Genomic DNA, 26515 nt, shown 5'->3' on the forward strand with positions numbered 1-26515 from the left:
TTGCTCCCTCTAGCTGAGAAGAGCCCCAATCCCAGCCTCCTCCGCCTGTGCGGCTCCCTGGCCCAGCTGGCGTGCGTGGAGCCGGCGCGGCTGCAGGCCTGGCTGACCCGGATGACCACCTCGCCCCCGAAGGAGTCCGACCAGCTGGAGGTGGTGCAGGAGAACCGGCAGCTGCTCCAGCTGCTGACGACCTACATCGTCCGGGAGAACAGGTAGGCGGCGGCCGGGCGCGGGGAGACGTAACGGGCCGCGTCGAAAGCACCGCAGCCAATCGCTCCGAGCGGCCAGGGACAGGGCTGAGGCGGAGGGGGGCGTCCCTTGTTCTCGTTCGGTTCTGACGCTTTCGCCGGGGCGTGGCAGTGCAAAACCGAGCGTGGACTGATCTTGCTCTGTTGTCGTCTCCGCCCGCCACGCAGCCAAGTGGGCGAAGGCGCCTGCACCGTCCTCCTGAGCACCCTCGTCCCCATGGCCACGGAGATGCTGGCGAACGGCGACGGGACGGGCTTTCCCGAGCTCATGGTCGTCATGGCCACCCTGGCCAGCGCCGGGCAAGGGGCCGGCCACCTGCAGCTTCACAGCGCCGCGCTCGATTGGCTGGGGAGATGGTAAGCAGGGTGGGGCGGGGTCTCCTCCCTCCGGGTTCTTTGAAGCATCAGTTTGAGAGTGACAGAGTGTCCTGTCCATAGCCAGAACTTTCATCTGTGCCAGGCAGCGGGTCCCAAATCCCATTTTCTATAAACTGAAAGGTGCAGAGGGAAGAGGAACGTATCCTGGGGGGCTCTGAGGTTAAAACGGCGGGGTGGTGGTGGCTGCAAGTGCAGGGATTGTCCTGTTTTGCTGATCGGCTGAGAGCAGATAAAAATACTTTGATCAAAAAAGTAAAGAACAGGCCGGGGCCTGAGAAGGCCTTGCTTTGCAAACCGCCCTTCCTTGTTCCCTCCCAGCAAGAAATACTTGTCTCAGAAGAACGTCGTTGAGAAAATGAACGCCAACGTTATGCACGGCAAGGTAAGAGCGGCAGGCCTGCCTTCTTCAAGGTGTGTGCCGTTCCCTTTTAACCTGTGGGATGGAGCACCGAGGGAAACGGGAGGAAGAGGAGCTGTGTGAGGAAGACAGCTTGGGGTGCTGGAAGACAGAAAGACTCCAACTCCCAGCATTCCATAGCCAGCCATGCTCGCCTAGGAGAGAACGCCCATTCCGCCTTGCCTCTCACCTAGGAGAGGCCTCTTCTGGTACCATCACAGAAGAGGCATGCCTCCTTCCCTTTCGCATAAAACAAACGAGGGATCCTTTCTTGCTTTATTGTAGAATCATAGAATAGTAGAGTTGGAAGGGGTCTCTAAGGCCATCGAGTCCAACCCCCTGCTCAATGCAGGAATCCACCCAAAAGCATCCCTGACAGATGGTTGTCCAGCTGCCTCTTGAAGGCCTCTAGGGTGGGAGAGCACACAACCTCCCTAGGTAACTGGTTCCATTGTCATACTGCTCTAACAGTCAGGAAGTTTTTCCTGATGTTCAGCCGGAATCTAGCTTCCTGTAACTTGAGCCCGTTATTCTGCGTCCTGCACTCTGGGAGGATCAAGAAGAGATCCTGGCCCTCCTCTGGGTGACAACCTTTGAAGTATTTGAAGAGTGCTCTCATGTCTCCCCTCCATCTTCTCTTCTCCAGGCTAAACATGCCCAGTTCTTTCAGTCTCTCTTCATAGGGCTTTGTTTCCAGACCCCTGATCTTCCTGGTTGCCTTCCTCTGAACACGCTCCTTAGAACCGTTCACCTCATTCGCAGGCCAAAGGCTTGTGTGATCTAGCTGCTAAAATCCCTTTAATTGAGCAACTGCCCTACCCTAAAATAACCCGAGATGCTTGGCCGTACAGGGAGGCTGGCTTTGATAAAAAAGACTGGTTCGCGGATTAAGTCGGGTTCTTCCTTCATCCCTCTCAGCACGTGACTATTCTGGAGTGCACCTGCCACATCGTCTCCTACCTGGCTGACGTCACCAACGCGCTGAGCCAGACGGGCGGCCAGGGCCCCAGCCACCTCTCGGTCGACGGAGAGGAGCGCGCTATCGAAGTGGACTCGGATTGGGTGGAAGAGCTGGCCGTGGAGGAGGAGGACTCGCAGGCTGAAGACTCGGTAGGCGCCATCGAAACGGTTTGACCGACTTCTTCCCTCCAAGCGCCTCTTGATTTTTTATTTTAATTCTTAATGTTAAAACGGAATGAATTGGTAGGCTGGCACGTTGCACGGCAAAGTGTCGTCCTCCAGCTCCGTCTTTATTTGGTATGTAGTGTTTTGGCATTCGGATCCAGCCCCACCCCCACCCCCGACCTCTGCCCTTGGACTTCCAGTTCTTGGGCGAGCGGCTTTTCATTTCGTCTCAACAGATGGCCTTCTGGGAAAGGAGTGTTTTGTAATTGGCTGTGACCACCGCGACAGCCGTTTTGTGAACGGGCAAGCCCCGCTCCATGGCGGCCATTTTGTGGGCGCGCCCGTGATAAACTGTCGAAGTTCCAAACGTGTCCACCAATCCCAGAAATGTTGGGGGCCCTGGCTGGAACGTGAGCTGGGTCTGTAGAGTTGAAGAGATTTCCTGCTGTTTTTTGGCTAAAAGCCCCTTTTGTGTGTGTGTCCGTAGGACGAGGACTCCCTCTGCAACAAGCTTTGTACGTTCACCATCACGCAGAAAGAATTCATGAACCAACACTGGTGAGTTATCCGTGCCCACCCTGTGGCCTTCCGGCACCCACCGGGTGCAAACCTCGCTGACGCGTCCCGTTCCTCTCCTCTAAAGGTACCACTGCCACACCTGCAAGATGGTCGACGGCGTCGGCGTCTGCACCGTGTGCGCGAAGGTTTGCCACAAAGACCACGAGATCTCGTACGCCAAATACGGCTCGTTCTTTTGTGACTGCGGAGCAAAGGAGGATGGCAGCTGCCTGGTACGGTTTGATCTAGATTTAAGAAGAATCAACGGTGGAAGGGGAGTTCCTTGCCTCCCCTCCTCCCCAGCTCCCCCAAAATTGCTGCACAGAGAGCTGAATGGGGGGGGGAGGGAGGGCCCCCCAATACTGAGCGGAAGGGCCTTTTGCAAGCACAGCTCTTCCTCTCATGGAAGGCCCCCTTTCTTTGGCGGAAGGAAAGCCTTCGCTTGAATACCTCCAGCGAAATATTAGGTGGAGGGTGCTGAGGACTCCTTCAGGAAGGCTTAAGGCGGCCCTCCCTGCGGCTAACCTTCCCTGCGGCTAACCTTCCCTGCCAACTCTCTGCGGCTGTTGAGGTGTCGCCTTCTCTAGAGGTTTTGAGCCTTGTTGGGCCGGGGCCGGCCTCTTCGACGCCTCAGCTGCAGGGCTGGATAGCTGGGGCAGAAACAGCCCACCCGAAACCGGCTTTACGGCACTTCCTGCTGCTCGGCTGTCCGGGGCTGTGGGGAAACCGCCGGGGCTTCCCCAGCGATTTGCAGGGAATCCCCTTGACCCGTTGCTTCTGACGCCCCAGGCCTTGGTGAAAAGGACGCCCAGCAGCGGCATGAGCTCCACCATGAAGGAGTCGGCCTTCCGGAGCGAGCCCCGGGTGCCCGAGAGCGTCATCCGGCACTCCAGCACCTCCCCCACCGACAAGCCCAAGGTCTCCATCAACGACGGGCGCGGGCCGGACGAGGAGCAGCCCAAGAAGAGCAGCCTGTGTCGGGACGTGGAGGGCTGCCGGGAGCAGCTGCAGTCCCAGGTACGGCCCCGTTCCTCTGCGGACGCGGCTGGGCGGGGCGGAGGGGGAGGGGTGGAGGGGGAGGGGGCAACCATCCCCTTTAGATGACACTTGTGCTTAATTTGCCACCAGGTGTCTTGAGACATGCGAGAAGGCCACTAAAGCAGGGGTGGGGAACTTGAGGCTCGTGGGCCAGATCCGGCCCTCCGGAGAATGACATTCAGGCCATCCAGGGTTCCCCAGATCGCCCACTTCCCCTTGACCACTGACCATTTGGTGGCTTGCCCTGTTTTCTGCAGTCCTCCCCCCCCCCATATTCTAAAACTCTTCATGACTTCCAATAAGAGCTTGAAAGTGAAACGTGTCGGTGCGTGTGATGTCTTTGGTCCCGCCCCTTTGCCTTTGGCCCCGCCCACCACCACCACCACCACAAGGCAGCCCCCGAGAGCGTCACTGCAGCTCCCAAGCGTTTCCCCACCCCTGAGCTGAGGCGTTCCTCCTTTCTCGTTTGCCACAGGCCAACTTCTCCTTTGCCCCTCTGGTGCTGGATATGCTGAACTTCCTCATGGAGGCCATTCAGGTCAACTTCCAGCAGGCCTCGGCCATGGGCAGCAGCAGCCGGGCCCAGCAGGCCCTCAACGAGCTGCACACCCTGGACAAGACGGTGGAGATGACGGACCAGCTGATGGTAAGAGCCGTGGTGGGGGTGGGTGGGGGTTTTCCTCTCTCCCTCCGGACGACGTGGGGCGGAAAAAAATCCCTACCACGGAACTATCACGCCCAGTTCTTTGGTTTGCTAAAGTCTCTTAGCGCGTCAACAATGTGTTTGTTTTCTCTTATAATGCGCAGCACGGTTGGCCAGCATTTGGGCCCTGGGGCAAATCTGGGCCTTGGAGGAAACGTCCTGGCCCTCCATGGCTAGTCACAAAGAACAAGTCATTTGTCCAGAGGCCTTCATGGGGGATTAAGATGGCTGTAGCTAGAGGTTCTCGCTTCGCTTTGAAGCAATCCTGGGGCAGCCAGTAAGGAAATGCAGAAACATTTTAAAATAAAAATTGAGAAGGTGGGGCAATTCACCTGGAACAGGCCCTGATGGTCCCTTTGCTTATTCCTGTCTCCTTCCCTCCTCCTTAAGCCCTTCTAGTTAAGTCCTTTTACTTGAACCCCAAACCTTGAGGCTAGGCCTAGCAGGGATCCAGATGCTGCCGGCTAGTTTCCCAAAAGGAGGAAGCCGATAGGCACAGGCAGAGGCCCTTCCAGCCTTCCCTAGCGCGGCCCGCCCCGCCAAGCCCCCTGACTTGACTTCTGCGCTGTCTCCCTTGCCGCTCAGGTGCCAACGCTGGGCTCCCAAGAAGGCGCTTTCGAGAACGTCCGCATGAACTACAGCGGGGACCAGGGCCAAACCATCCGGCAGCTGATCAGCGCCCACGTCCTGCGGCGGGTGGCCATGTGCGTGCTCTCCTCGCCCCACGGGCGCCGCCAGCACCTGGCCGTCAGCCACGAGAAGGGCAAGGTGAGCCCGGATAGAGAGAGAGAGAGAGAGAGAGATTCTTCGCTGGGTGATTCCGTAACCTACGCTACCTCTTGCTTAGGGGTGTGTGTGCAGGGTGTACATGGCTCAGCTCAGCACGCTACATTTTACATCCGAAATCAGAGTGCTCAGCAACCGGGTCTCCAACACTGATATTAGCCACCGGGCCGGTTGAAACGGAAGCAGGCGTTCCTTCAGATGCCTTCCAGGGCTTTATAAATCATCCTTTAAAATTCAAAACCGATAAAGCTGGAATTGTGTCTGGACAGACTGGAAGCTGGTTGATAGAATTACTTTTCTGGGTTGAAGCCCACGACCCAGGGAAATTCAGTTTCCTTCGAAGTGCCGCAGCGTAACGCGTCCACCGGTTGATAGAAACGCCGCGGTTTCTTTTTTTTTAATGTTGTTTCTTTAAATGCAGATCACGGTGTTGCAGCTCTCTGCTTTGCTTAAGCAAGCGGATTCCAGCAAGCGGAAGCTGACCCTCACGCGCCTCGCCTCCGCCCCAGTTCCCTTCACCGTGCTGAGCCTTACGGGGAACCCCTGCAAAGAGGACTACTTGGCCGTCTGTGGGCTGAAGGTAAGGATGCGGCAGGCCTCTGGGGGACTGGAAACTTGGGAAGGGACTCGTATTTATTATTGATTGATTGATTGATTACATTTATATACCGCCCCATAGCTGTAGCTCTCTGGGCGGTTTAAAAACAGTTAAAAACAGCAGACGTTAAAAACAGATCTACAAAGCTAATAAATAAATCGTAGCCGTACTCCGATTTTGGCAGCAATTTCTCACGTGACGCAATTGCCTTCCGCTGAGTCAGTCTATCAGTAGGCCTCCCGTTACTGGGGAACATGGGCAGGAGGGTGCTGTTGCACTCATGTCCTTGTGGGCTTCCTACGGGCATCTGACTGACCACTGCGTGAGCAAAATGCTAAATGAAATGAGCCTTGGGCTGATCCGTGCAAGGCTCTGCTGATGTTCTTATGCTATCAAGAGCTAGAGCGTCCCCAAAAGCCGTCCGTTCAGCCTCTGTTTATTTATTTAGTTATTACATTTTTATACCGCCCAGCAGCTGAAGCTCAATTAAAAACCATCAGACATAAGTATAAATTTAAGACGTTAAAGGTTTAAAAGGCAATGTAAAACCAGCTATGTTAAAGACCAGGGGAAAAGGCCCATGTAAAACGGTGCGTCTTCAGGAGACGTTTAAAAGAGACTTAGGTTTTCCGCCTCCTGAACCGCACGAGGGAAAGGTCCTCCAGAGGGTGGGTGCCACCACAGAGAAGGCCCTCTTCATAGCGGCGTCCCTTTCAGCTTGGAATGGCCAGTGGAGCCTTCTCTGAGAATCGTAGTTGTCGTCTGGGTGTATATACTTGGTCCCCTAGCAAAGGAGACACCCCCCACCCTTCTGGGTCATTGGTTCCATTATCTCACTGCCAAGACGTTTCTCCTATTGTTCAACCGGCGTCTCCCCTCCTGTAACTCCCGCTCATGAGATCTAGTTCTGTCCAGTGCGACGGCGGCAGAGAACAACCGTAACCCTTTTGTCTGCCTTTTAAGACATCGTGTCTCTTCCCTACGCAGCCCTACGCAGTCTCATTTCACGTAGTCACATTTCTATACCTCCCTATAGCTAAAGCTCCCTGGGTGGTTCGCAAAGATTAAAACCTTAAACACGTTATGAAAACCATTTATGTCTAAACAGACGGCGCACGCAAGTATCTGATACAATTTTAAACCATCCACAGTAAGAAAAACCCAGGACCTGGTTAAAACGCCGCTTCTCCCGGCTAAACACACCGGGTTCCCTCAGCCTTTATCACAAGGAAAGGTTGAGGGAACCCGGTCGGTTTAGCCTGGAGCAGAGAAGTTTTAAACAGGTCCTGGATGATTTATGTGTGTGTGTGGTCATAATAGTTGTTGTGCAGACTTTATACTGTTAGTTTTACCCTACCCTGTGCCTGTTTGCATTCTCTTCCCCTCCTTATTGTTTTACTATGATTTTATTAGATTGTAAGCCTATGCGGCAGAGTCTTGCTATTTACTGTTTTACTCTGTACAGCACCATGTACACTGATGGTGCTGTATAAATAAATAAATAAATAAATAATAATAATAATAATAATAATAATAGTGACATTTCCAGTCCCCCCACCTACGGAACTCACTACCTCAAGATGTAAGATTGGAAGGCTTTAAAAAGATCAGAGGCAATATGCCTACGTGCACCAGTTGCTGGGGAACATGGGTGGGGGGGTGCTGTTGTCCTGCTTGTGGGTTTTCCACGGGCAGCTGGACAGCCACTGTGGGAACAGAGTGCTGAACTAGATGAACCTTTGGTCGAATCCTGCATCGAGGCTCTAAGGATGTTCCTACGAAGTCGGCCGGGATTCATCGCTCCCCTTGTTTCCCCCCTTCTCTTCTCAGGACTGCCACGTCCTCACCTTCAGCAGCTCCGGCTCCGTTTCTGATCACTTGGTGCTTCACCCCCAGCTCGCCACGGGCAACTTCATCATTAAAGCCGTGTGGCTGCCGGGATCTCAGACTGAGCTGGCCATCGTCACGGCGGACTTTGTGAAGGTACGGCTGAGGTGGAAGTCAGGATGCGCAAGTAGAGGAACCCTTTTTTCCCCCGTCTAACCCAGGCGGGTGGTTTTCAGTTCCTCCGCTCACCGTTGTGGGCCGCTTGTCTCTTGTCTTGCTCTCCCCCCAAATTCCTAACTCTTCCCCCCACCCTTCTGCTCCGACAGATTTACGACCTCTCCGTGGACGCCTTGAGCCCAACTTTCTACTTCCTGCTGCCGAGCTCCAAGATCAGGGACATCGCTTTCCTCTTCAACGAAGAGGGCAAAAACATCGTGGTCATCATGTCCTCGGCCGGCTACATCTACACACAGCTCATGGAAGAAGCCAGCAGCGCCCAGCACGGCCCTTTCTACGTCACCAACGTCCTTGAAATTACCCACGAGGACCTGAAGGTAACGCTGCTGTTGCTGGCCTCTCTGTTAGCCACCCGGGTGGTTTATGAGATGATACGAAAACTGGAGCCCAGAGAGCAAGGAGTGCCCCCCCCCCCCCGGTTTGGCTCTTTCTCCTCCCAGAATTGTTCGGTTTATTTATTTATTAATTAATAAATAAAGATTGGTGAACAAGAAATAGAATGAAAAGAACACCATAATTAAAAATACAATTTTTAAAAGAACAAAGGTCAGAGAAAAACCCATTACTGATAAAACCGCGGCTGGTCATTCACAGGAAGCTTCCTGAAACAGCAACGTTTACGGGCAGCGTCAGAAGCAGCCTAGTGTTGGCGCCTGCTTGACCTCCAAAGTCAGGGGATTCCACAGGAAGGGGGCCACCACACTGAAGGCTCTCCTCCTGGTGGACTCCAGTCGGACCGTAGGTCGATGCGGAACCACCAGGAACATGCCCTCTGATGACCTCATTGATCGGGCAGGTTGGCAAGGAGAGTGTCCGCAGGCAGGCCTGTGGTAAAGAGCCTGTGTTGTGGCATAGTCTCCATCGGAGCCTCCAGCGTGACCTGGAAAGTTGATCACACACACACACACACCCAGGTCCGAGTCCTGATAGCAGACATTCAAATCCCAGCGTTCACACGTGTGTTTTTCCCTCTCTCTCCTCCCCCCCCCCCCCTGGTGTTCCCTCCAGGATAGCAACGGGCAAGTCGCCGGAGGCGGCGTCTCCGTCTATTACTCCCACGTCCTGCAGATGCTCTTCTTCAGTTACTGCCAAGGCAAGTCCTTTGCGGCCACCATCAGCCGAGCCACGCTGGAGGTGACGCGCCTCTTCCCCATCAACATCAAAAGGTGAGGCGGCTTCTTCACCTGCCGTGTACCTGTGCCAGGTGTCTTCCACCACCCCTCCCCTTAGATTGTCAGCTGCTGACATGACGTGTGTTGGGAGCGGCTTTGTATCTGGAACGGAGTGCTTGGGATGCGTGATAAGCGTGGGCAAGTTGGGGCCCTCCAGAAGTTTGGGCCGGCAACCCCCAGTGGCTGAGGCAGATTGGGAGGTGTACATAAGGGAGCAGGTTGCCTGCCTTTGCGACAGGTTGTTGACGCCGCGCCTTCCTGATCTCCTCCTCTTGTAGCTCCAACGGCGGCAGCAAGACCTCCCCGGCGCTCTGCCAATGGTCGGAGGTGATGAACCACCCGGGCCTGGTGTGCTGCGTGCAACAGACCACGGGCATTCCTCTGGTGGTGATGGTGAAGCCGGACACTTTCCTGATCCAGGAAATCAAAACCTTGCCGGCTAAAGCCAAGGTCGGTTTCGAAGGCTTCCTTCTTCCTTCCTCGCTTGGCAGCCTCCGTGGGTGGAGAGAAAAGAGAGGGGTCTTACGAGGGGGCGCGGGGACGGAAGGCAGGGAGGAACGAGAGAACCGACAAAATGGGGGAAACGAAACGAAACAACATCATCCAGTCAAGTGTATAAATTTCAGAGCCTGAAATGTCAGAACGATTATAGCAGGTGGCTCATATTTATTTTAGGATTAATTATTGAAACGTTTGCATCCCGCCCTAAATCACTAGGATCTCAGGGCGGCCTTACGGATAAAATGATACAATCAGACTCCTGGCTACGAGATCGGAGCGCTGAACTCCTGTAATAAGCATCCTTTTCCCATCTGTGCGGCCAGAATGAGCAAACTGCGTTAAATGGTATCTTTCGTTCAGGCTGAAGCAGTTACTCTAGAACGTCGGTTCACCTTCGTCGCAGAATTTTTGTTTTTCTACCCATCCGTAGAAAATGTAATCTTGTTTCTAAGCTGTTCCTGTAGAAGAAAAAGACAAAAAAGAGACACGGACACTTTTCTCTGTTGGGTTCCAGATCCAGGACATGGTGGCCATCCGCCACACGGCCTGCAACGAACAGCAGCGGACCACCATGATCCTCCTGTGTGAAGATGGCAGCCTGCGGATCTACATGGCGAATGTGGAGAACACCTCCTACTGGCTCCAGCCCTCGCTCCAGCCCAGCAGCGTCATCAGCATCATGAAGCCGGTCCGCAAGCGCAAAGCGGCTGCCATCAGTAAGTCGCTGCAAGGTCAGATTGGCTAGGGACTACGGGGGGTGGGGGGTATACTTTCCCTGCGTTACATTACTTATTTGAATTCTTTATTGCTACTATGCTACTACTATTACTTTACTATTACGTTACTACTGTTTTACTATTATGTTTTACTACTGTTTTACTATTATGTTACTATTATGTTACTACTGTTTTACTATTACGTTAATGACTGATTTTAAGTAGTTCCATCCGTGTACATAGCGCTTTACAGTTTCCCTGCCACGAACTTGTCTCATCTCTTTTGCAAGCCATCCAGGTTGGTGGCCGTCACTCATCTGTACATCTTGTGGCAGCTGATTCCCTCCTTTAACTTTTCCCTGTATGAAGAAGGGGGAAGGCTTGAATTTGCCATCCAAGTTGGTGGTCATCACTACACCTTGTGGAAGGGTGTTCCGCAGTTTAACTATGTGTGGTGTGAAGAACTCCTTCCTTTGATTTGTCCTGAATCTCCCAACGATTCAGCTTCACCTTTGCGTTCTAGTGTTATGCAAGAATTCAGTATGGGGCCAGATGAGCTCCCTTGAGTACGGCTTTCCAAGGCATCACACAGTGACCAGAAAGGCTTTGCTTCCTATGCCCACCTACCACATCTGGTTTGGCAGGGGTGGGAGAGAGCAGGACCTCTCATATAAAGTGGAGTTGTTCAGTTCTGCTTCTGTCATAGGGCTGAACATCGTTGGGCACTGTTGAGGCCTGGGTTACAGGTTTCCACTATGAGTCAGGTCTGCACTGGGATTTCAGCAAGTCAGTTTTTCCAGGAAGGCCGGAACGGGAAGAGGACAGCACCATGGGTAGCCCTGAATGGTTCTAGTCTGGAAGCCAGGCAGGCTTGTCTGTATGTTGCTCCAACAAGCAGCAGAATGAGCTTTAAGTATGGGTTTGGCTTCCTTTAGGCTGGTTAGCCCCGCCTCCACACTAAAGCCTTTTCTTTAAAGGCCCTTGGTCTGTTTTAGCAGCCTCGGGCTGTGACAGCACAGGGGTGGCCGTGGCATGCTGCCATCTTCATGGCTGGAGTCCTTAATTTATTTATTTATTAAATTTATTTATTTATTTATTAGATTTATATATCGCCCCATAGCCGAAGCTCTCTGGGCGGTTTACAAAAGGTAAAACAGTGAACATTAAAAAGTATACAAATGTAAAAGCATCAAAAATATAAAAAACGACAGTGTAAGTCTCCAGGCAGGGCAATGTGACCTCCTCTGGGCGCAGGGGACCAGCTCCTCGGGGTCACCGTGGAGAACTGGGCGCTGAGGAAGTGGAAGCCTGGTGGTGACTTCCTGCGAGAACAGTTAACTTAGGAACTACTACTTTTGAGGGTGAGAGGTTGGGATCCTCCGGGGACGCGAGGGTTCTGGGTCCTCATCCGTGGCGGGGAGCGCATGGGAGGCAACATCCGGGAGGAGGTGGCCCTTAAGGTACCCGCTAGCTGTACCCTGTAGGGTCCATCTTCGACTCAAGGTTTCCTTTCCCCTTTTTTCTCCCCCTCCTCCTCCTCCTCCTCCAGCAACCCGCACCTCCACCCAGGTGAACTTCCCCATAGACTTCTTTGAGCACAACCAGCAGCTGACGGACGTGGAGTTTGGCGGCAATGACCTCCTGCAGGTCTACAACGCCCAGCAGATCAAACATCGGCTCAACTCCACCGGCATGTACGTGGCCAACACCAAGGTCAGTCCCCGCACGAGGCGCCCTCGGCTCTTTCTCGAAGGCGGCGGCGCGGCTAGTTAAGGCGGCTTTTCCGCTCCCGCTTCACGGGTTGCCGTCGTGTCTGTTCTGCAGCCCGGCGGCTTCACCATCGAGGTGACCAACAACAACAGCACCATGGTGATGACCGGCATGAGAGTCCAGATCGGGACTCAAGCCATTGAACGGGCCCCGTCCTACCTGGAGATCTTTGGCCGCACCATGCAGCTCAACCTGAGCCGGCCGCGGTGGTTTGACTTCCCCTTCACCCGAGAAGAGGCCCTGCAGGCTGACAAGAAGCTGACCATCTTCGGTGAGGGCCTGCATCGGGTCCGCTTGGAAACCCAACTTCAATTTCGTTTTAGCTGTCTTACTCTGTTTTTCTGTCTGTCTCTTCCTTTCTGACATTTTCATTGTCTGTTTCTCTCTAACTTTATCTGCCTCTCTGTGTGACTCTTTGTCTGTCTAACTCTTCTCTGTGACTCTTTCTTTTTCTGACTGTCTGTCCGACTCTTTGTCTGTCTCTCCGACTCTTTCTTTGTCTTACTTTCTTTCCAACCCTTTCTTGGTCTCTCTCTCTCTCTCTCTCTCTCTCTCTCTCTGACGCTTTCTTGGTCTCTCTCTCTGACTCTCTCTCTCTCTCTCTCTCTCTCTCTCTCTGACTCTTTCTTTGTCTTACTCTCTCTGATTCTTTGTCTCTCTCTTTCTTTCTCTCTCTCCCCCTGACTCTTCTTTGTCTGTCTCTGCCTCTATTCTCTCTCTCTCTTTCTCTTTCTCCAACTTCCTTTTGATATTGTCCGGCTCCGCCTTCATCCCGCGATCTCCCCCTATCACTCTTGCAGTTGGTGCATCTGTGGACCCTGCCGGCGTCACCATGCTGGACGCCATCAAGATCTACGGCAAGACGAAGGAGCAGTTTGGCTGGCCAGATGAGCCTCCCGAGGACTTCCCGTCAGCGTCAGTGAGCAACGTCTGCCCTCCCAACCTGAATCAGGGGAACGGGACCGGAGACACGGAATCGGCTACCCCGGTGGTCGCTAGCGGCACCGTTCTCGAGAGGTACGTCCGCGGAGTTGCTTTTGCGTGGGTGCGGGTGGGTGTCTTCCTGCCCCTCTGTCTTCCTGCAGGTTCTGCTTCTCTGACTGTGCTGCCATAAAACTCGTTGCTTCCCTTAGAATCTTTCAAATTCTCTGGCAGCTTTTCTCGTTCTGTCTTTTTGTGCGTGTGTGTTCGGAGGAGGGGCGGCTGAGGATGTCACTTGAACTTCAGGCCGGCTTTTCCCCAAACGGGAACTGAAACCCCCATCACGAGTGGAGCATCTTGGGCATCTTCCAGGTGTGTTGGACTACAACTCCTACTGCCGGTTGGGGGCCATGGGAGTTATCGTCCAACAGACCTGGAAAGTGCCACAGGGCAAAAACGTGCCCTAGAGTGCTTAGTGGTTCTCTCTTGCCCTGCGTAAAGTTTTCCTCCTGCTTTTTTTTCCTCCCCATCCTGGAGAATGTTTTTGTCATCCCATCATTTCAGAAAAGCCTCCTTGTCTCTGCTGTGCTTTCTTCGTTCGATTCGCTTCTCCTGGGCAGGGCGATCTCTCTCTCTGCTTGGTGCAGTTTTGAGGGATCAGCTCCTCAGATTTGCCCACAGACTTTCAAGCGATCCTCGGAATCCATAAGGACTAGAAACTTCAGACAGAATGAAATCTGAAATGGGCAGGAAGCTGAACCCAGTGCTCAATATCGATTGGTTCTACGCTCCCCCAGAGTCGCGGCCTACACACAGCCCCGACTGTAAACAGTGAGCCACGTTGAGAAGCACCATCAGCGTGCGAGGGAGGCACTGTTTATTTCATGGTCCCGCTTTCTAACCACGAATCAGCCCTTTTGGGGGAGAGAGTTTTGGGGTGTCTGCCTGTAGCTAGCCGCTCCAGCCCCATCCGCTGAGCTTTTCTCTGCGCTCTGCCGCCTGGGGGCTTCTCCTAAATTTCTTTTGCAAGGGAAAGAAGCTCATGTAACCGTTGCTTGGATTTGTTTTGATCTAGGTGCCCCTCTCTCTCGTCCTCTCGTTTCGCCAGCTCCTTCGTTTTAATTTGCCACCCCACCCACCCCACCCCTGTTTTTTAATTTGCATAGGATGTATTTCTTAGGTATTTTCCTGTAAGCTTCCTATCTTTTTTATTTATGTATTTTTTTTCCCTTTTCCTTTGCTCCCCCAAAGTTCTGAAATTGAGTCCTTAACCACCCTGGACCGGTTAGTATACTGTCTCTCTCTCTCCTCTCTCTCTCTTTCTCTTTTCTTTTCTCTGCACGAATGGTTTTTGTGTGTCAGAGAATAACAGCGCACTGCTTTGACTTCCGTTGGCTGTCTTTTTTTTAAAAAAAATAATGTGCGTGGTGTATCCATATATATATATATATATATTTAAAAGTGATTCTCATACTGCTTTACGTCAGGATCCTTTGCATGGCAAAGAATTGGGCAAAACACATGCACACACACACAGAGACTGGGCTGAGTATCCCAGCTGCTTGTCTGTTCTCCCGCTCGGCTTTCCCCTGGCTTCTCTCACGGCTGATTGGGAGGGAGGAGTGTGTGTCTGCTAATCCTACTCTGCGGCTAACAGCAGGTCGGCCCCTGTGTGAACGGAGTGCTGGACTAAATCAGTGGTTCCCAAACTTTTTCAGGTCACCTGAAACTCATGCCCAAGCTCATGCCCAGCGCCCCCTCCCCTCCCCTATCAAAATCATTATTCAGAATAGCGGTTTTCAACGACCCACTAAGGAAGATAATAACAATAAAATTCAAAACAGTAACAATTAATTGAATATTTGTTCAAAATCCAATTTCATTTTTTTTAGTTGATTCAATTAAACCTAATTGATGAACTTGATCCAGTGATATCATCTTTTCAAAGTCTGATAGTCATTTAGCAAGAATATTAGATGATCACATTTAGTAACTAGGGAAGATAGAGTACTTCACTATTCTGTAAATTCTTGATGTGAGGGATGGGCTTGATGAAGTGATACCAGTTTCCCAATGTCTGGTTTAAAGTCACTTAACATGAGTCTTAAATCACCACGTTTAGTAATCTGGAGTCGATTTCTTTGCATGGAGAGAAGTAGGCAGACCACGCTAAAACCACATTCCACGAAATTTGATGTTGGAAATGCAACCAGGAGCTTCTGAACCACTCTCCGTAGTGCAGGATAGCAACCAGAAATTTCCTTCTGTAACCAAAACTCCTGGTACAGAAAAGACCACCTCGAGCGCCCCCTTGCCTCTTAACGCCCACCTACCGCCCACTTTGGGAACCACTGCCCTAGAGCTTCTCCCGGAATGAAAAGCGGCCCTGAACTCTAGACATGTATGAAGCCGCACTCCTTTGAATCCCAGCGCTGCCTGGTGCTGTCTCCTCTCTCTTTGAGTTACCCGGGACTGGAACCAGGGCCTTCTGCGTGCGAAGCAAGTTTGAGGGCTCACAGGATCATGGCACTATGAGTCGGTCTGTTGGTCCGATGTCCTCTGACTGCGGCTGGCTGAGACCGCCATGCAGAGAGGGATGTGACCCTACCTCTGCTCCTGGAGTCTCTTTTTCACTGGCTCATTGAATCTGGGAACTTCTGCTTCGCCATGAGGCTGGATTAGACCGAGGGTCCCTCTAGTCCAGCACTCCGTTCACATAGTGACCCACCAGCTGTTGACCAGGGACCCACAAGCAAAACACGGTGCAACAGCACCCTCCCACCCATGTTCCCCAGCAACTGGGGTACACAGGCTTGCTGCCTCAAATACTAGCCCTGTCGCCATCAGGGCTAGTAGCCATTGATAGCCTTCACCTCCTCCAGGAATTGATCCAACCCCCTTTTAAAGCCATCCAAATTGTCGGCCGTCACTACATCTTGTGGTAGTGAGTTCCATAGTTTAACTATTGGCAGTGGTGGCCATTTGGGGGACCCCAGAGGGCCAGGTGGGTATTTCCAGAGGGGCCCGTTTTGTCCCCAGGACTGTTTTCAAGGCCAGCACCCCAGTCAATGTGGAGTAGGTGGGGTATGCAATTATTTTATTTTATTCTATTGTATTTTATTGCACTTTGGGTACTGGCGGATTCAAAGCATAAGAAATATCACTGTTATTATCATTACTATCCTAATCTTTACTATTACAACTGTTAGCATTACTAATATTGTCGCTACTACATCACCAGTCTGTGACCTAAATAGAGCCAGCTTTCATAAATGTTGCCTGGTGGAGATTCAGCCCGTTGCCGAAGACGATGAGCAACTCACACGCAATGCTTTAACTGGCTATGCCGGACGCTAAATGTTAGCGCTGCCTTGCCCTGGAGGAGTCCAGGGTGGGGAGTTTGAAAGGCCCTGGGGTCGTACGCGTCGGAGGCTCTTGCAAGAAGAAGCAAATGCGTCACTGGGGCCCTTTTTGGCTGGGGCAGACGCTTTGACGCGCTTGGCAGCGTCTGTGCACGAACTGGGCAGGCAGACCAAGCTAGCTTTCGCTGGCGAGCAGAAGGAGTCATAAGCGCAGGGCTGGTCCGTCGCTGCTTGATTGATTGATTTAGAATATTTATATACCGCTCCCCATTGAAAATTTCGGAGCGGTGTACAAGATAAAAGATAGCTCAGTTGCCAAGGGGCCGAGGACTGGTCACCCAACGCTGCTTTCTGAAAACAACCCCATAGGGAGGACCGGAACCGCTGTAACACAGTGCCTCCGATGCCCATCCCACGGAGTCGATCCAGGAGGATACCATGGTCGATGGTATCAAAAGCCGATGAGAGACCGAGCAGGATTAACAGGGTTGCATTCCCCCTGTCCCTCTCTCGATAAAGGACATCCATCCGGGCGACCAAGGCTGATTCAGTCCCGTAACCAGATGGGAACCCAGCCTGGAATTGGTCAAGATAATCAGTATCCTCCAAGAGTCCCTGCAGTCGCTCTGCCGCAACCCTCTCAAGCACCTTCCCTCAAAAAAGGGGTGTTTGTGACTGGGCGGTCGTTGTCTAATGCCCCCTTTAGCGTGGCCTCGGCTTTGGGAGGTGCCGGGGCTTTTCCAGGCGCAGGGGCGAAGCCGGCAACCAGACCTGCGCCTTGCTTGCCCCGTGTGCGAACATAGACCCGAGATGTTCGGAAACGGAGCAGGGGTGCCTGACAGCTTTTCTTTCCTTTTCTTTTTAATCCGCCCTGACCTTCTGGAAGGGGGGGTGTTCCTCTCCCCGTTTTGTTACGGCCAGAGAGGACGAGCTCTCTTGAAATCGGCGCATTGTAGGGGGGTCTTTTGGGGGGTCCTAAGCTGGCAACGCCCTCGCCTCGTCTTCTCTCCTGTCCTCCTGTGTTTGCTCCTGCCCTCACTTTGCCTCCGCTGACTTCTGTGTCTCTCCCCTCCTGCTTGGCTTTGGGCTGCTCTGCATGGAAAGAGCAAAGCTATTGGCCGGGAACAAAGACTACTTTCCAAGGTTTTTATTTAAAATAGCTTCGTTGAAGGGGTCAGGGAGTGGAGAACTGCAAGGGCTCCATCGCAGGCCCCCTGCTCTACAGGCATTTCACTGACACGTACTTGGGGCTTCGTGCTAATAGATCTGTTGGACTACACTTCCCAGCATCCCTCAGCCAGCCCTGGGTTGTTTACACGTGCCGGCTGGAAACAATGGTAGTTAAACCCATCCGGAGGTGCCAAGTTGAGGAAGACTCCCTTCACAAACCAGGATCCGTAACCAAGAACAAACCCTCATTTGCAATCCTGGCTTGGAAAAGGGAGTGACTAGCCCAGATCCCTGGCTCAGGCAACGCGCTAAACAACCCTTCCTGGCTTGTTTAGCCGCTTGTGTCGACAGATCTATCTATAATGATTTCTTGGCTGCTTTTAACGGTGGAACCAGAGACGGGGCGGCCGGAGCCCTACACACAATCACGTTGTCTGTTTGTGCCTGAACGGAAGCTTGCGCTTTCATAGAATCACATAATAGCAGAGTTGGAAGTGGCCTCTAAGGCCATCCAGTCCAACCCCCTGCTCAATGCAGGAATCCACCCTAAAGCATCCCTGACAGATGGTTGTCCAGCTGCCTCTTGAAGGCCTCTAGTGTGGGAGAGCCCACAAACTCCCTAGGTCACTGGTTCCATTGTCGTACTGCTCTAACAGTCAGGAAGTTTTTTAATAAGCTTTGTCATAAAGTGTTTTTTCTGGTTACCTGAGAATCCTCCTCACCCTCAAAGACTAGGCTTAGTGGTCGTTTGCAACCCGGCCAAGGGTTTCTCGCTGGACTCTGGAGACTGGAGGGTTTGCGTGTTTCACTGCCTGTCGTCCGGGTTTGCTAAAAAGTTGGTAGCACTTTTTGTCCCTCACGCTTTGGGGGCAGAAGTGATCGCTTGGGGAACAACCAGTGCCTCTCCCCCAAAGCCTCCCTGCGCAGCCTCTCCTACGGCTTCCTCTCTCTGCCCCAAAACTCATGTCACGCCTCCGCCTTGATCTCCGCCACACGCGCGTCTGGGGGAGGGTGAAAGCGGAGTGGGGGGTGTGTGTGTGTGTGTGTGTGACACATGATGAATCAGTGCTGTCAACACAATCCAAGTTATCCCTGCCGCGGGCGCTGTAAGGCAACGTTTTTTATCCTCTTTGGGGAGAGCAAAGCCGCTCCCCTCGCCCCTGCCTTTCAGCTGTGGATTTGCTAAAACGGCCCTAAGTTTCTCTGAGCGCGAGCCAGGTTTAACTCTCTGGTCTGCAGCACAATGAGCGAGATATGCATGGCGCCTGTGGCAGTTTTTATCTTGCTTTGATGCCTTTCTTTCTTCCGCGGCGGCGGTGATAGTGGCAGAAGACTTGGCATCCCTGAGCGCTCCCTCTCTCGCGCTCTCTCTGAGCTGCAGAGGACCAAAGTCTTAAGGAGGAGGCTGCCTTGTTCTCAAAACGGCTTTCTCCTTCTTCTTCTTTTCCCCCCCTCCAGGCTAGTAGTGAGTTCTTTAGAAGCTCTGGAAAGCTGCTTTGCCGTCGGACCAGTCAGCGAGAAGGCAAGTAACTTTCCTTGAGGTTTTGGGGACGCTGGGAGGTTGCCGGAGGTTTGGGGACGGGGGCGCTGCACGCCAAAGGAGATCATCGGCTCTCCAAGGCCCGATCCTCAAAAGAGAGGGGAACGCGCACCCTTCTTTACGGATTTACTTTGATGCCACTCGGAAGCGCAGATCTGTCAGGAGGCAGAGGAGCGAAACAGGCTTTTGGGAGCGGGCTTTGAAGGACAGGGCTTGCGTTTCCGCTCGGCAGATGTTTCTCCTGCTGCAGAGGTGACCTCATTTGTAGAGACCGCTCAGGGAAAGAACCAGGGATGAACACACCTGTCAATATCACACAGATGTTATCGGGGACTTTATTATTACTTTTTTGAAGTCCAGTTTGTCCCGTCTCTGCACAGGCTTTGAAAGTGCGCACTTTGGGGGGGGGCACGTTCCCCTTAATGTGTGCGTTAACGGGGGCCTTTTAAAATGTTTGCATCCTCCCCACCCAGTACTTTGCTGAAATGCTGTTGGGTGTGCGCGCTTTCCCCCGCATTGCACACTTTTGCTGCACTTAGTACGCACCGTGCCTCCTCGTGGGTGAAGGCTCTCCTGAGCTGCCGGAAGGGCTCAAAGGAGGCCTGGCACCAACTTGCAGGCCACCAGAAGCCTAAATTAAGCTTCCACAGACCTCAGATATTTCCCCCTTAAGTCATCAATTGTTCAGTAGTTCCCCAGCTTTTGAGCGGCTTCTCCCCACCGTTCTAAAACCCCCAACAAAGTTGAAATGCCTCCCCAAGGCTGAGTGATGGGCAGCAAGACCTTCAAGCTATTTATTTATTTAATACATTTTTATACCGCCCAATAGCCGAAGCTCTCTGGGCGGTTCACAACGTGCTGGTGTCTTGCCCCACCCCTGTTTGCCTTTGCCACGCCCCTTTTGCCTTCAGCCCCGCCCACCAATGGAATGCCCCTCCCTCCCTCCCTCCCTCCAGAGCTTCTTCGAAATCGAAGCGGTACAAGCGCCCCTGTTCCAAACGGCGAAGCGACACGTTCTCCTTCTCAGCCACCTTTTATTTTTTTTTAAACGGAAGCGTTAATTAATTAATTTCTATGCCGCTCAGTAGCTGAAGCTGGCGGAAATGAGACTGTGAAATACAATGTAAACATATTGGCTGAACGTCATTTCCTGCTTCTGCGGGGAGCACCCGGCCTCCGGAGCTGCCACCCCCCCCTGAGTTGTCTCCCCGCTTCGTGCAGGAGAAGAGCAAGGCTGCTGCCCAGGAGTTGGCCACCATGCTCCTGTCAACACCGGCCCCCTCCAGCGTCCAGCAGCAGACCAAGAGCCTCCTAGCCAGCCTCCACACCAGCCGCTCGGCGTACCACAACCACAAGGTAAAGCAGCGCAGCCGTCTTCCGCCCCGACGAAGTGGCGCTACGGGCGCAGGTCGCTCCCCACCCTCAAAGGGTTCATTTCCAGTTGCCGGAGGACCGCGGGTCAGCCACTGTGAGGGACCCCGGGTCTGATCCAGCCTCAGGGCTCGCTGGATGTTCTCATTTCGAAATGGAGCCCTTTTTAAGTTCCAGGTGTCTCCCCATCACCTCAAAGCTCGAGTATCGATCACGGTGCTGCCATGTCCCTGCCCCTCCTGAGATTCAGGACAGATAAAAGGAAGGACTTCTTCACACAGCGCAGAGTCAAACTGTGGAACTCACGACCACAAGATGTAGTGATGGCCAGCCATTTGGATGGCTTTAAAAGGGGGCTGGATAAATTCCTGGAGGAGGAGGCTAGCCATGGCTACTAGCCCTGATAGTGGGGTGCTACTCCAGTATCTGAGGCAGATGGGACTAGAGGGGCCCTTGGGTTGATCCAGCATGGCACTTCTTATATGCGGCCTGTTCTGTTGGTGATGAGCCTCGTGTGGCGCAGAGCAGTAAAGCAGCAGTTTCTGCAGCTGAAACTCTCCCCATGGCCTGAGTTCGATCCCAGCAGAAGCTGGTTTCAGGCAGCCGGCTCAGGTCGACTCAGCCTTCCATCCTCCCGAGGTCGGTAAAATGAGTACCCAGTTAGCTGGGGGAAAGGGAATCACGGCCGGGGAAGGCAACGGCGAACCACCCCGCTATAAGGCCTGCCAAGAAAACGTCAGCGAAAGCTGGCGTCCCTCCAAGAGTCAGTAATGACTCAGTGCTTGCACGAGAGGTTCCTTTCCTTTTTCTGTTGGTGATGGCTATAAGGAGAGAGAGCTTTTAGAGGTGGTGATAGAAGGGCAAATCTTTCATATTTTAAAGTTTCTAGCTCAATGGTCTCATCCAGGCTCAAGACTCTTCTGATGTTCTTACGTAGGAATCCTCGCACCTCTCTTGTGTCGCAGAGGATTCTGGAGGCATTGCACAGTTGTCCTCTCAGTCCGCATGGACTTTTGACTGGGGCTGCAGGGCCTCCCCTTTGCCCTCTCCACGTGCCCTGGAACACTCCCTCCCCTCAGCAGCTACACATTTGCAGGGGGAGGTGAGGCGTGCTTGGAGCTCCTGATCAAGCTCTTGAAGAACTCTCCCCCCCCCCCAGTGAACACAGTTTGAAAACCGCTGTTCTTCTCTCTGATAACTTGGTAATCCAGGGAGTGGTGTATCCCGCCTTGTGAATACAGGCCTGGCAGGGGGTATATTGTTCCGCTCAAGGGCCCCAGAAGGGAACCTGTTGTGTCAGAGCAGGCAGGATCGGAACTGGGCGGAGGTCTCCTCCAACCAAAGGCAATGTGCCTGCAAGACTTAGACGTTGCCGTATCCTGTGGGCCGTGTCGGAGGACTAGTCTGTCTCAAGATAAGAGCCGTAGCATGCTGATCATAGCTGGAGGGTATGCGTCCGTCGCTCCGCTGTGATTTGCTCCCGGGCACTCCTGTCTTTGCAGGATCAGGCCTTGCTGAGCAAAGCCATCCAGTACCTGAGCGCCTCGAGCAAAGAGGGGAAAGACCTCGACCCGGAGGTCTTCCAGAGGTTGGTCATCACCGCCCGCTCCATCGCCATCATGAGGCCCAATAACCTGGTCCATTTCACTGAGTCGAAGCTGCCGCAGGTGGAAGCAGGTGAGCAGAACTCCGCCCCCTTCCTTCCCACCTCCTCTCGGGCCGTTTTTCAAATAAATGTTCACGACGGCTTTTTGCATGTATCGCCTTGGCCTGATCCGTGGGGTGTGGCGGGACAAAAGCTGGACCGTTTGCTTGAATGGTCGGAGGCTTCAAAACTGCGGCTCCTTTCTCTCTCCCCCACCCCTGCTCTCTTTCTTTGGAAAAAAAAACTACTTTAGAAGGCAGCGAAGAAGGACAAGAGGCCCAGAAGAATGCGGAAGGCGAAGGCTGCAGTTTTATTACTCAGCTGGTCGATCACTTCTGGAAGCTCCACGCGTCGAAACCCAAAAATGCCTTCCTGGCCCCCGCTTGTTTGCCAGGTACGGTGTTTAGAGCTCACCTGGACTGCTTGTAGCGAGTGGTCTGCGCTTTCCCAGGCTTAGAATCATAGAATAGCAGAGTTGGAAGGGGCCGACAAGGCCTTTGAGTCCAACCCCCTGCTCAGTGCAGGAATCCAACCTAAAGCATCCCCGACAGATGCTTGTCCAGCTGCCTCTTGAAGGCCTCCAGTGTGGGAGAGCCCACAACCTCCCTAGGTCACAGGTTCCATTGTCGGACTGCTCTAACAGTATGAATGGGAGGGGCAAGACAGCCCACATTCAACCCATGAACGCAACCCACACTCAACCCTTGGGTGTGAATCATTGTGTTGTGTGACCCCACTGCCTCTTGTTCTAGATGCGTGGAAAATGGTGTTGTCGAAGAGTTTTTCCCCTGCAGATTTGACCCAAAACGTCGCTGTTTACCCTCCTTCCCTCTCGCCCTTCTCCCTGTGCCGTAGGCCTGACCCACGTCGAAGCCACCGTCAACGCCCTGGTGGATATCATCCATGGCTATTGCACCTGCGAGCTGGATTGCATCAATACAGCCTCCGAAATTTACATGCAGATGTTGCTGTGCCCGGTACGTCGTTTTGCCGGTGTCCGTTCACTGCTTTAGTTTCGGGAGCCTCTGCGGCAGTTGGAAATCCGGGGCCCGGTTTCACGCTGCCGAAAAAGGGTTCTTGGATAGCAGAGCTGGGACTCCGTGAGAGTCAACGCCAGCCAAGGACAACACGACCAGGGTAGTGGTCCAAGAGCTGCCCCAGATGTTGACATGACCCGAATCTGCTTGCTTGTGTTCCAGGACCCTGCCGTGAGCTTCTCCTGCAAGCAAGCGTTGATCCGCGTGCTGAGGCCCAGGAACAAGCGGAGACACGTGACGTTGCCGTCTTCTCCTCGGAGCAACACCCCAATGGGTAAAGAGACTTTATTTTGGGGGCCCGTGGCTTCCAGGCTTGCGCTTTGGGCTCGTATGGTCCTGGTGAATGGGTTTGCCTCTGTGTGTCGGTACGGAGTCAACTCTGCGGTCAGCTCCCCTGAGAATGCTGGCATTTTATTTATTTATTTAAAATATTTATGTACCGTTCCCCACTGAAAATTTCAGAGATAAAATGAAAATAAAAACAGCATGAAACTCTTAAAACAGATCTTAAAAGAAGCAAATACAGTGAGTCTTGGCTGGACATTAAGGAAAGGCATTCCTGGAATAATGATGTTTTTGGGAGGCGCCGAAAGGAGTACAAAGTTGGCGCCTGCCTGACCTCCAGAGGCAGGGAGTTCCACAGGAGAGGGGCCACCACGTTGAAGGCTCTTCCTCTGGTGGACTCCAATCGGAGGATGGATCTAGGTGGGACCACCAGGAGCAGGCCCTCAGCTGACCGCAGTCACCAGGCAGGTTGGTAGGGGAGAAGGTGCTCTCTCAGGTATTTTGGAGGAGTATTTTGGTTCTTTCCCTGTGAGGAGTCAGGGCTGTCCCCATTGGGGCCATGAATTTCTGAGTGTCTTAATCCCTCCCTCATCCGCCATAGTCTGCATGCTCCTGGCGGTTCCACCTAGACCTATGGACCAATTGGAGTCCACCAGGAGAAGAGCCTTCAGCGTGGTGGCCCCCTTCCTCTGGAATCCCCTGCCTTTGAAAGGTGGTCAGGCTGGTGCCAACATTATTTTCTCCTGTCGCCCCCAGATTGTGGAGTGGCCTGCCGGAGGAGATTCATAAAGTTAACTCTCTGTGTGAATTTAAGGCAGCTTTAAAGTCGAGCCTTTTCCGGCAGGCCTATCCAGATCGATGTAAAATCATGAGTTGTTAAGATGTATTGATTCCTGTTCTCATGTTGTTCCCCGCCTCGATCCAAAGGGAGAGGCGGGTGAGAAATAAATAAATATAATTTGATGACGATGATTGTGTTGCTCTTGGAGCCTCCTAAAAACCTTTATTGAGTGACCAGCTGCGGTTTATCAAAACTCCGCTTTATCAGAACTCGTTGACCCATTTCAGACGACACGGTAAGCCATGGTTAGGCGACTAACTCTTTTCGCGTCAATTGGCTCGTGGGAGTGTTTAAACCAGCCTTCCTCAACCTGGGGCGCTCCAGATGTGTTGGACTGCACCTCCCAGAATGCCCCAGCCACTGGCTGGGGCATTCTGGGAGTTGTAGTCCAACACATCTGGAGCGCCCCAGGTTGAGGAAGGCTGGTTTAAACCGCGGTTATGCAGCCACCATGGTTAGAAATGGTTCACGCGACACGCTAAGTCACGGTTCACATGTCTCACTAAGCCATGATGTTTCTCTCAAAATGTTTAAGCATCGTGGTTTAGCGTGTCGTCTGAACAGGGTCTGTTTCCTTTTAAAAATATTAATTATTTTAACATTTTGTTCTTCTGTTCGCTGCTCTGAAATCTTTGGATGTCGAGTGGTATACAGATATTGTAAATAAATGAATGTAATAACCAATAATATATTCACAGGCCTAACTTCTCGTCTCCTGATGGTTTTGTGGCTCAGAAGAGGACGAGGCTCCCAGGTACAGCAAAATGCAGCACATTTTCACGGAATTAACCCTACTTCTTCTTCCCCAGGAGATAAAGACGATTATGACGACGACGATGCTGATGAAAAGATGCAGAGCTCCGGGATACCGAACGGCGAAGACATCCGGCAAGAAAGCCGGGAACAAAGCGAAGTGGACCACGGGGACTTTGAGATGGTGGTGAGTCCCGGGGGCGTCCTTGCGTGTGCAGAAAATCCTGGGCCTGGTTGACTGGACTGACGTGCGCTAACCAGGAGCAGACCTTGCAGGAGTTCTTGGGAGGTCGGTCTGGCGAACACGCAGAACTTCCCCATTTATTTATTTACAAATCGATGAGTCGCCTTTCAGCCCAGATAGCTCCCCAAAAACGTCGTACTACTGAAACATAAAACGATTTGAAAGCTTTCAAAGTATCGCCAGCTGCAGAATTAAGACCAGGGGATCGTCTTTAAAAAAAAAAGGAGTTTTGAGCTAATGCGTTTAGGTTGCAATCCTATGCACGTTTAGACAGGTCTAAACGTGCGTAGGATTGCACCCTTAAAATGCTAGAAGGCCATAGAGAACAAAAACCTTTTATTGCCCAGCTAAAACTGAACGAAGGGAAGGGGCCAGCGTAACTTAGTTTGGAGGAGAATTCCACAAGTGAGACACTTAATGGTGGCATCAAAACGACGGATGGGTGGATTTCTACCCTGAGTCCTCAAAAGGCGACTTGACTTCACATCTTGTGAAGCTTTGTCAAGCTGTTTCATTTGACACAGAGGCCCCTGTTCAGAAGACGCCATAAACCACGGCTTTAACCGTGGTGAATAAGGCTTTTTGCCTTATTCACCGTGGTTAAAGCCGTGGTTTAAGGTGTCTTCTCAACAGGGGCAGAGTCTTTTTTAAGAAAGCAGCGCATTTTGTGGCGGTTTGAAAAAATAACCTGCTTTATGGCGATTTTTTGGGGGGTATATTTTTAGAATATTAGACTGTTAGAGCAGTGCGACGGTGGAATCAGTGACCTAGGGAGGTTGTGGGCTCTCCCACACTAGAGGCCTTCAAGAGGGAGCTGGACAAGCATCTGTCAGGGATGCTTTAAGGTGGATTCCTGCACTGAGCAGGGGGTTGGACTCCATGGCCTTGTAGGCCCCTTCCAGCTCTGCTATTCTATGATTCTATGATTATTTTTTTGCACCTTGCATGCCAAGAAAGAAGACACAGCGGGCATCCAAACAAACCGAGGGTTCTCCGCAGCGTTTTTTTTGCAAAGTCAGCAAAAGCCCCCCCCCCCCCCCGTTGCCAGACCACAGTCTTGTTGTATCAGCCCAGTTTCTCCTTCGTAGTCCGAATCGATGGTCCTGGAGACGGCCGAGAGCGTGAACAACGGCAACCCCTCTCCGTTGGAAGCTCTCCTGGCGGGCGCCGAGGGCTTCCCCCCTATGCTGGACATCCCCCCAGACGCTGACGACGAAACCATGGTGGAGCTGGCCATTGCTCTCAGCCTGCAGCAAGACCAGCAAGGTGAGGCGTGCCTGTGGGAAGGGGAT

At 52.7% G+C, this 26515-nt stretch overlaps 1 protein-coding gene across 1 annotated transcript in view; it reads left to right on the forward strand.

Annotated features, from left to right (window-relative positions):
• The window catches only part of UBR4 (ubiquitin protein ligase E3 component n-recognin 4), a 120606-nt gene that overhangs the window by 32883 nt on the left and 61208 nt on the right, over positions 1 to 26515 (forward strand). The window contains exons 32-58 of the mRNA XM_063145474.1: positions 14 to 212; positions 417 to 605; positions 945 to 1008; positions 1942 to 2133; positions 2636 to 2706; positions 2792 to 2939; positions 3496 to 3723; positions 4220 to 4390; positions 5033 to 5215; positions 5655 to 5813; positions 7662 to 7814; positions 7985 to 8212; positions 8904 to 9061; positions 9346 to 9517; positions 10083 to 10299; positions 11834 to 11997; positions 12109 to 12325; positions 12855 to 13071; positions 14227 to 14259; positions 18966 to 19029; positions 20269 to 20403; positions 21921 to 22095; positions 22317 to 22457; positions 22919 to 23040; positions 23263 to 23374; positions 25036 to 25166; positions 26312 to 26489. Coding sequence (XP_063001544.1) covers positions 14 to 212; positions 417 to 605; positions 945 to 1008; positions 1942 to 2133; positions 2636 to 2706; positions 2792 to 2939; positions 3496 to 3723; positions 4220 to 4390; positions 5033 to 5215; positions 5655 to 5813; positions 7662 to 7814; positions 7985 to 8212; positions 8904 to 9061; positions 9346 to 9517; positions 10083 to 10299; positions 11834 to 11997; positions 12109 to 12325; positions 12855 to 13071; positions 14227 to 14259; positions 18966 to 19029; positions 20269 to 20403; positions 21921 to 22095; positions 22317 to 22457; positions 22919 to 23040; positions 23263 to 23374; positions 25036 to 25166; positions 26312 to 26489 — 4221 coding nt within the window. The remainder of the gene's footprint in view (positions 1 to 13; positions 213 to 416; positions 606 to 944; positions 1009 to 1941; positions 2134 to 2635; positions 2707 to 2791; positions 2940 to 3495; positions 3724 to 4219; positions 4391 to 5032; positions 5216 to 5654; positions 5814 to 7661; positions 7815 to 7984; positions 8213 to 8903; positions 9062 to 9345; positions 9518 to 10082; positions 10300 to 11833; positions 11998 to 12108; positions 12326 to 12854; positions 13072 to 14226; positions 14260 to 18965; positions 19030 to 20268; positions 20404 to 21920; positions 22096 to 22316; positions 22458 to 22918; positions 23041 to 23262; positions 23375 to 25035; positions 25167 to 26311; positions 26490 to 26515) is intronic.

This window comes from Elgaria multicarinata, chromosome 20 (genome assembly GCF_023053635.1).
Source record: "Elgaria multicarinata webbii isolate HBS135686 ecotype San Diego chromosome 20, rElgMul1.1.pri, whole genome shotgun sequence".
NCBI lineage: Eukaryota > Metazoa > Chordata > Lepidosauria > Squamata > Anguidae > Elgaria > Elgaria multicarinata.